This window comes from Somniosus microcephalus, chromosome 5 (assembly GCF_052327205.1).
Source record: "Somniosus microcephalus isolate GS21.2 chromosome 5, FLI_Smic_1.0, whole genome shotgun sequence".
Classification (NCBI taxonomy): Eukaryota; Metazoa; Chordata; class Chondrichthyes; order Squaliformes; family Somniosidae; genus Somniosus; species Somniosus microcephalus.
This window is the reverse complement of record NC_140991.1, coordinates 9,654,782-9,664,012: the sequence shown is the minus strand read 5'-3', so window position 1 is coordinate 9,664,012 and position 9,231 is coordinate 9,654,782. Positions and strand designations below refer to the sequence as shown.

The following is a 9,231-nucleotide window of genomic DNA, read 5'->3' as shown; positions in this document are numbered from 1 at the left end:
GTTAAACCGGGGGAGGGAGTGGGGAAGGGAGGGAGGGAGGGAGCGGGGCCGGGGGGGAAGGGGTGGTAGGGGCCGGGAGGGAGGGAGCGGGGCCGGGAGGGAGCGGGGCCGGGAGGGAAGGGGTGGTAGGGGCCGGGAGGGAGCGGGAGGGGGAGGGAGCGGGGCCGGGAGGGAGAGGGGGAGGGAGCGGGGCCGGGAGGGAGAGGGGGAGGGAGCGGGGCCGGGGGGGAGGGGGAGGGAGCGGGGCCGGGAGGGAGGGGGAGGGAGCGGGGCCGGGAGGGAGAGGGGGAGGGAGCGGGGCCGGGAGGGAGGGAGGGGGAGGGAGCGGGGCCGGGGGGGGAGGGGGAGGGAGCGGGGCCGGGAGGGAGGGGGAGGGAGCGGGGCCGGGGCCGGGAGGGAGAGGGGGAGGGAGCGGGGCCGGGAGGGAGCGGGGCCGGGAGGGAGCGGGGGCCGGGAGGGAGGGGGAGGGAGCAGGGCCGGGAGGGAGGGGGTGGTAGGGGCCGGGAGGGAGGGGGAGGGGGAGGGGGAGGGAGCGGGGCCGGGAGGGAGGGGGTGGTAGGGGCCGGGAGGGAGCGGGGCCGGGAGGGAGGGGGAGGGGGAGGGAGCGGGGCCGGGAGGGGGAGGGAGCGGGGCCGGGAGGGAGGGGGTGGTAGGGGCCGGGAGGGAGGGGGAGGGGGAGGGAGCGGGGCCGGGAGGGAGGGGGTGGTAGGGGCCGGGAGGGAGCGGGGCCGGGAGGGAGGGGGAGGGGGAGGGAGCGGGGCCGGGAGGGAGGGGGTGGTAGGGGCCGGGAGGGAGCGGGGCCGGGAGGGAGGGGGAGGGGGAGGGAGCGGGGCCGGGAGGGAGGGGGAGGGGGAGGGAGCAGGGCCGGGAGGGAGGGGGAGGGGGAGGGAGCGGGGCCGGGAGGGAGGGGGAGGGAGCGGGGCCGGGGGGGAGGGAGGGAGCGGGGCCGGGAGGGAGGCCGGGAGGGGGAGGGAGCGGGGCCGGGGGGGAGGGAGGGAGCGGGGCCGGGAGGGAGGCCGGGAGGGAGGGGGTGGGAGCGGGGCCGGGAGGGAGGGGGAGGGAGCGGGGCCGGGGGGGAGGGTGGGAGCGGGGCCGGGAGGGAGGGGGAGGGAGCGGGGCCGGGATGGAGGGGGTGGTAGGGGCCGGGAGGGAGGGGGGTGGGAGCGGGGCCGGGAGGGAGGGGGAGGGAGCGGGGCCGGGGGGGAGGGTGGGAGCGGGGCCGGGAGGGAGGGGGAGGGAGCGGGGCCGGGATGGAGGGGGTGGTAGGGGCCGGGAGGGAGGGGGAGGGAGCGGGGCCGGGAGGGAGGGGGTGGGAGCGGGGCCGGGAGGGAGGGGGTGGGAGCGGGGCCGGGAGGGAGGGGGAGGGAGCGGGGCCGGGGGGGAGGGTGGGAGCGGGGCCGGGAGGGAGGGGGTGGGAGCGGGGCCGGGAGGGAGGGGGAGGGAGCGGGGCCGGGAGGGAGGGGGTGGTAGGGGCCGGGAGGGAGGAGGAGGGAGCGGGGCCGGGAGGGAGGGGGAGGGAGCGGGGCCGGGATGGAGGTGGTGGTAGGGGCCGGGAGGGAGGAGGAGGGAGCGGGGCCGGGAGGGAGGGGGAGGGAGCGGGGCCGGGAGGGAGGGGGTGGGAGCGGGGCCGGGAGGGAGGTGGTGGTAGGGGCCGGGAGGGAGGAGGAGGGAGCGGGGCCGGGAGGGAGGGGGTGGGAGCGGGGCCGGGAGGGAGGGGGTGGGAGCGGGGCCGGGAGGGAGGGGCCGGGAGGGAGCGGGGCCGGGAGGGAGGGGGTGGTCGGGGCCGGGAGGGAGGAGGAGGGAGCGGGGCCGGGAGGGAGGGGGAGGGAGCGGGGCCGGGATGGAGGGGGTGGTCGGGGCCGGGAGGGAGGAGGAGGGAGCGGGGCCGGGAGGGAGCGGGGCCGGGAGGGAGCGGGAGGGGAAAGGGGAGGGAGGAGGGGGCGGGAGCGTGTGGGAGGAGAATGTTTCTTTCTGTGCCTTTATGAACTCTTTGAACCTTCTCTGGGACCAGTGCCCCAAACCGCCCGGTGACCATTGGACCACACCGCCCTGCTCCCTCTGGGAAAGTGAGTGGAGTGCATGCTCTCTCCTTGTGAGGGGTTTCAGACCAGGGGTCGGAGGGGAACGGAAGAGCCTGGGGTGGGGGATGGGGTTCCGGGGTCCAGGGGGGGTGGGGAGGGGCTCCAGGTTTGGGGTGGAGGCGGCGGAGAGACCGAGATCGGTGGGTGGGTGGGGTGAGATACAGGGGTCGGGGGTAACGGAGGGCTGGTGTGGGCCGTGTTACAGTGATGTGTCTCTTTGCTCTGATCCAGTGTCTGGGTTCAGTTACCGGAATCCAATCCCGTTCCATCGTCTCTTGGCGTGCGAGTTTTGCCCCAGCATGCACTTCTTCATCCTGCACCTCGGGCCGCTGAACGCTGGGGTCACGACGGGGTCGGCAGGTGAGTGACGTCGGTCGCTGATCGCTCTCTGGGGCGCCGTGCGGAGGCAGTGACGGGGGAGGCAGGGGGTCCACGGGGTGCGGGGAGGGAGGGAGAGAGGAAGGGCAAGGAAACGGTGAGAGGAGGGGAGGTCGGGGGGAGGGGTCCCCACCTCCCAGGAGGCGGCTCGAGGGGGAGGGCAAGGGGGCCCCGGGATAGGAGGGCGCGGGGAGGGAGGGAAGGAGTGAGAGGGCGAGGAAGGAGGAAGAGCGAGGGAAGAGGGAGGGGGATGAGAGGGTAGGTGTTTCAGCAAGGGAGAGAGGGGGAAAGGGTCCTCATGGAAGGAGGGAGAGTGGAAGGGACGGGGAGGGAGGGAGGGAGGGGGTGTTGGGAGGAGCAGGGGGTCCCCAGGCAGTGGAGGGGAGGAGCAGGGGGTCCCATGTGGTGGAGGGGAGGAGCAGGGGGTCCCCATGTGGTGGAGGGGAGGAGCAGGGGGTCCCCTGGCGGTGGAGGGAGGAGCAGGGGGTCCCATGTGGTGGAGGGGAGGAGCAGGGGGTCCCATGTGGTGGAGGGGAGGAGCAGGGGGTCCCCTGGCGGTGGAGGGGAGGAGCAGGGGGTCCCCAGGCGGTGGAGGGAGGAGCAGGGGGTCCCCTGGCGGTGGAGGGGAGGAGCAGGGGGTCCCATGTGGTGGAGGGGAGGAGCAGGGGGTCCCCAGGCGGTGGAGGGAGGAGCAGGGGGTCCCATGTGGTGGAGGGGAGGAGCAGGGGGTCCCCAGGCAGTGGAGGGGAGGAGCAGAGGGTCCCATGTGGTGGAGGGGAGGAGCAGGGGGTCCCCTGGCGGTGGAGGGGAGGAGCAGGGGGTCCCCTGGCGGTGGAGGGGAGGAGCAGGGGGTCCCCTGGCGGTGGAGGGGAGGAGCAGGGGGTCCCCTGGCGGTGGAGGGGAGGAGCAGGGGGTCCCCAGGCGGTGGAGGGGATGAGCAGGGGGGTCCCATGAGGTGGAGGGGAGGAGCAGGGGGTCCCCTGGCGGTGGAGGGGAGGAGCAGGGGGTCCCATGTGGTGGAGGGGAGGAGCAGGGGGTCCCCAGGCAGTGGAGGGGAGGAGCAGGGGGTCCCCTGGCGGTGGAGGGGAGGAGCAGGGGGTCCCCAGGCGGTGGAGCGGATGAGCAGGGGGTCCCCAGGCAGTGGAGGGGAGGAGCAGGGGGTCCCCAGGCAGTGGAGGGGAGGAGCAGGGGGTCCCAGACAGTGGCGGGGAGGAGCAGGGGGTCCCAGGCAGTGGCGGGGAGGAGCAGGGGTCCCCAGGTGGTGGAGAGGAGGAGCAGGGGCTCCCAGGCTGCTGTGTTGTGTCGTTTCCTGTAGTTTGGGGAGGGGTTCTGCTCCCTTGCACTAACACTGCGCCCTGTGTCTACCCCAGCCCCCAGCATGGTGGTGGTGATCTTGGACAAGCGGCAAACGCCCCCTGATTTCGAGCGGTGGATGAAGGCTGTGGCCGATCGCTGGAGGGGGCAGGTGGAGTTCACGAATCTGGAGGTGCATCAGGGCGTGGAGAGGCTGCGATCACTCGGAGTGATATTCCAAGGCACTGACGCCAAGGTAACGCAAACTGCTGCAGCAGCCACTAGAGGGCAGAACGCGCCTGCGTGCCACGGCGCCACATCTCGGAGCCGACCTTTAACCTCTGGCTCTTGGGTTCAAATCTAGCCTCGACTCGTGGGATCAAGGGCACTGGGACAGTAATGGGGCAAGTGTGGACCGAGATTTCCTCTGTAGTAATATAGGGAAACGCGGCAGTTAATTTGCCTACAGCAAGCTCCCAATGAGATAAATGACCAGATAATCTGTTTTAGTGAAATAAAAACAGAACATGCTGGAAAAACTCCGCAGGCCAGGCAACATCAGTAGAGAGAGAAACACAGTCAATGTTTCAGGTCGAAACTGAAGAAGCACAGGAAATGATCAGATTAAAAGGCCAGTATGGAGGCTGGGAGAGAACAAAAGAGAAGTGAAGAGACATTAAGAGGTATTCAAAACGAGACGAGATGGTGATAGGACGAGTGGAGACAAAAGACGGCTCTAGATTAGGTGTGAAATGCGCTGGCTCCCATTCTGCAGTGCGGCGCTCCCTCAGTACTGCCCCTCCGACAGTGCAGCGCTCCCTCAGTACTGCCCCTCCGACAGTGCAGCGCTCCCTCAGTACTGCCCCTCCGACAGTGCAGCACTCCCTCAGTACTGCCCCTCCGACAGTGCAGCGCTCCCTCAGTACTGCCCCTCCGACAGTGCAGCTCTCCCTCAGTACTGCCCCTCCGACAGTGCAGCTCTCCCTCAGTACTGCCCCTCCGACAGTGCAGCGCTCCCTCAGTACTGCCTCTCTGACAGTGCAGCTCTCCCTCAGTACTGCCCCTCCGACAGTGCAGCGCTCCCTCAGTACTGCCCCTCCGACAGTGCAGCGCTCCCTCAGTACTGCCCCTCCGACAGTGCAGCGCTCCCTCAGTACTGCCCCTCCGACAGTGCAGCGCTCCCTCAGTACTGCCTCTCCGACAGTGCAGCTCTCCCTCAGTACTGCCCCTCCGACAGTGCAGCGCTCCCTCAGTACTGCCCCTCCGACAGTGCAGTACTCCCTCAGTACTGCCCCTCCGACAGTGCAGTACTCCCTCAGTACTGCCCCTCCGACAGTGCAGCTCTCCCTCAGTACTGCCCCTCCGACAGTGCTGCGCTCCCTCAGTACTGCACTGGGATTGTCGTTCTGGAGTGGGACTTGAACCCACGACCTGCTGACTCGGAGGCGAGCGTGCTCCTGCTGAGCCACGGCTGACGCTGAGGTTGCTCAGTGAGTAACTGCAGACCAGGAACGGCTCCTGCTCGATGCCGGGTCTCTCGAGTTAGTCGAGTTGGTGCCTCGTTGATCAGCCGGTGTTCCAGTCCCTGGGAAAGGGCTCATGTCTGTGCGTCTGCTGAATGGCAAGGCAAACCGTGCCGTCTACCCCCTGGAGCGTGGCTGCCTGGTGGTCGGAGGGGGGCGATGCGGGGAGGAGGATTTAAATATAAACACACCTTTCACCGTCACTGAATTCTCTGCCCTCAGGTGCTGCCAGAAGAAGAGATGCCAATAGCTCTACCGAAGCCGATTGCCGAGATGTCGGCCTTCCTTTCCGCCGATCCCTTCGGCAGCACGAGCCAGCAGAGCAGGAAGAGACCGTGGGGCGAGAGCAGGAGTGAGATCGACCGACTCGAACCCCAACCCTTCTTGCAATTTCCACCACACTGGAGCTTGACCTCACTGCACTGGACAGTGTCTACAATACAGCCTCCAACATTAAAGTGAGTTCTCGCTCGCCCGCCCTCCCCCTCACTGCACCAGACAGTGTCTACAATACAGCCTCCAACATTAAAGTGAGTTCTCGCCCGCCCGCCCGCCCTCCCCCTCACTGCACCAGACAGTGTCTACAATACAGCCTCCAACATTAAAGTGAGTTCTCGCCCGCCCTCCCGCTCACTGCACCATACAGTGTCTACAATACAGCCTCCAACATTAAAGTGAGTTCTCGCTCGCCCGCCCTCCCCCTCACTGCACTGGACAGTGTCTACAATACAGCCTCCAACATTAAAGTGAGTTCTCGCTCGCCCGCCCTCCCCCTCACTGCACCAGACAGTGTCTACAATACAGCCTCCAACATTAAAGTGAGTTCTCGCCCGCCCGCCCTCCCCCTCACTGCACCAGACAGTGTCTACAATACAGCCTCCAACATTAAAGTGAGTTCTCGCTCGCCCGCCCTCCCCCTCACTGCACCGGACAGTGTCTACAATACAGCCTCCAACATTAAAGTGAGTTCTCGCCCGCCCGCCCTCCCCCTCACTGCACCAGACAGTGTACAATACAGCCTCCAACATTAAAGTGAGTTCTCGCTCGCCCGCCCTCCCCCTCACTGCACCAGACAGTGTACAATACAGCCTCCAACATTAAAGTGAGTTCTCGCCCGCCCGCCCTCCCCCTCACTGCACCAGACAGTGTCTACAATACAGCCTCCAACATTAAAGTGAGTTCTCGCTCGCCCGCCCTCCCCCTCACTGCACCAGACAGTGTCTACAATACAGCCTCCAACATTAAAGTGAGTTCTCGCCCGCCCGCCCTCCCCCTCACTGCACTGGACAGTGTCTACAATACAGCCTCCAACATAAAGTGAGTTCTCGCCCGCCCGCCCTCCCCCTCACTGCACCGGACAGTGTCTACAATACAGCCTCCAACATTAAAGTGAGTTCTCGCCCGCCCGCCCTCCCCCTCACTGCACCGGACAGTGTCTACAATACAGCCTCCAACATTAAAGTGAGTTCTCGCCCGCCCGCCCTCCCCCTCACTGCACCAGACAGTGTACAATACAGCCTCCAACATTAAAGTGAGTTCTCGCTCGCCCGCCCTCCCCCTCACTGCACCAGACAGTGTACAATACAGCCTCCAACATTAAAGTGAGTTCTCGCCCGCCCGCCCTCCCCCTCACTGCACCAGACAGTGTACAATACAGCCTCCAACATTAAAGTGAGTTCTCGCCCGCCCGCCCTCCCCCTCACTGCACCAGACAGTGTCTACAATACAGCCTCCAACATTAAAGTGAGTTCTCGCTCGCCCGCCCTCCCCCTCACTGCACCAGACAGTGTCTACAATACAGCCTCCAACATTAAAGTGAGTTCTCGCCCGCCCGCCCTCCCCCTCACTGCACTGGACAGTGTCTACAATACAGCCTCCAACATAAAGTGAGTTCTCGCCCGCCCGCCCTCCCCCTCACTGCACCAGACAGTGTCTACAATACAGCCTCCAACATTAAAGTGAGTTCTCGCCCGCCCGCCTTCCCCCTCACTGCACTGGACAGTGTCTACAATACAGCCTCCAACATAAAGTGAGTTCTCGCCCGCCCGCCCTCCCCCTCACTGCACCAGACAGTGTCTACAATACAGCCTCCAACATTAAAGTGAGTTCTCGCCCGCCCGCCCTCCCCCTCACTGCACCAGACAGTGTCTACAATACAGCCTCCAACATTAAAGTGAGTTCTCGCCCGCACGCCTCCTCTCAGCCCCCCCTGCCTCACAGCGCCCCACTCCCCCTGTCGGCCCTTCCCCCGCTCTTCCCCCTCTCAAGCCCCTCTCTTGGGCCCCAGCACCCCCTCTCGTCCCCGTGTATTCCCCACCCTCTTCTCTCCAGCCCACACCCCCACTCTCCCACCATCTAACCCAGGAATTGATCCTGGACTGGAATTTTTTTTTTAACTGTCACTGGCAATGTTTTAAAGGGGGTGCAGGAACAGAGAACCTGAAGGGTGTATGTGCACAAGTCTTTGAAGGAGGCCATTTGGCCCGTCGTGCCTGTGCTGGCCCTTTGAAAGAGCCGTCGCGCTCAGTCCCACCCCCCAGCTGTTTGTCCGTAACCCTGTGAGCTCCTCATCCTCAAGGACCCGTCCAACTCCCTTTTAAAATTATTGCTGGAATCAGCTTCCACCACCATTTCAGGTCGAGCGTTCCCGATCCCAACAACTCAGTGAAAAGATTGCTCCTCATCGCCCCTCTAGATTTTTCACCAATGATTTTAAATCCATGACCTCTGGTGATTGGCCCACTCGCCAGAGGGAATAGTTGTTACCTTATCGCTATCAAAACTGCTCATCATCTTGAAGACCTCTATTAGGTCACCTCTTAACCGTCTCTGATCCAAGGAGAACAGTCCGAACTTTTCCAACCTCTCCCCGGCCCTCAACCCCTGGTAACATCCTGGTAAACCTCCTCTGCACCCTTTCTGAGGCCTCTACATCCTTCCTGAAGTGTCCACAATGCTCCAGCTGAGCCCTGGCCAGTGGTTTGTAAAGTTCGAGCATCATCTCTTCGCTTTTATATTCTATTCCTCTATTTATAAACCCAGGTAACCCGTGTGCTTTTTTAAACCCCATTATCAACTTGCCCTGCCACCGTTAAGGATTTGTGTATATGGACACCAAGGTCTCTCTGCTCACCTACACTTTTCTTTCAGTGATTTATTGCCCATCCCTAGTTGCCCTCAAGAAGGTGGTGGTGAGCCGCCGCCTTGAACCGCTGCAGCCCCTGTGGTGAAGGTGCTCCCGCAGTGCTGTTAGGATTTTGACCCAGCGACGATGAAGGATCGGTGATATATTTCCAAGTCAGGATGGTGTGTGACTTGGAGGGGAACTTGCAGGTGGTGCTGTTCCCAGGCGCCTGCTGCCCTTGACCTTCTAGATGGTCGAGGTCGTGGGTTTGGGAGGTGCTGCCGAAGAAGCCTTGGCGAGTTGCTGCAGTGCATCTTGTAATCTTGTAGATGGTACACACTGCAACCACGGTGCGCCGGTGGTGGAGGGAGTGAATGTTTAAGTTGGTGGACGGGGGGAGTGTTTAAGGTGGTGGACGGGGGGACTGTTTAAGGTGGTGGACGGGGGAGTGTTTAAGGTGGTGGACAGGGGAGTGTTTAAGGTGGTGGACGGGGGAGTGTTTAAGGTGGTGGACGGGGGGAGTGTTTAAGGTGGTGGACGGGGGAGTGTTTAAGGTGATGGACAGGGGAGTGTTTAAGGTGGTGGACGGGGGGAGTGTTTAAGGTGGTGGACGGGGGGAGTGTTTAAGGTGGTGGACGGGGGAGTGTTTAAGGTGATGGACAGGGGAGTGTTTAAGGTGGTGGACGGGGTCAGTGTTTAAGGTGGTGGACAGGGGAGTGTCTAAGGTGGTGGACGGGGGGAGTGTTTAAGGTGGTGGACGGGGGGAGTGTTTAAGGTGGTGGACGGGGGAGTGTTTAAGGTGGTGGACAGGGGAGTGTTTAAGGTGGTGGAC

General features: G+C 64.5%; 1 protein-coding gene across 1 annotated transcript in view; it reads left to right on the top strand.

Annotated features, from left to right (window-relative positions):
• The window catches only part of LOC147116867 (uncharacterized), a 128,597-nt gene that overhangs the window by 114,544 nt on the left and 4,822 nt on the right, over window positions 1–9,231 (top strand). The window contains exons 26-28 of the mRNA XM_085987181.1: window positions 2,246–2,441; window positions 3,830–4,008; window positions 5,498–5,733. Of these exons, the coding sequence (XP_085843307.1) occupies window positions 2,246–2,441; window positions 3,830–4,008; window positions 5,498–5,733 (611 nt within the window). The remainder of the gene's footprint in view (window positions 1–2,245; window positions 2,442–3,829; window positions 4,009–5,497; window positions 5,734–9,231) is intronic.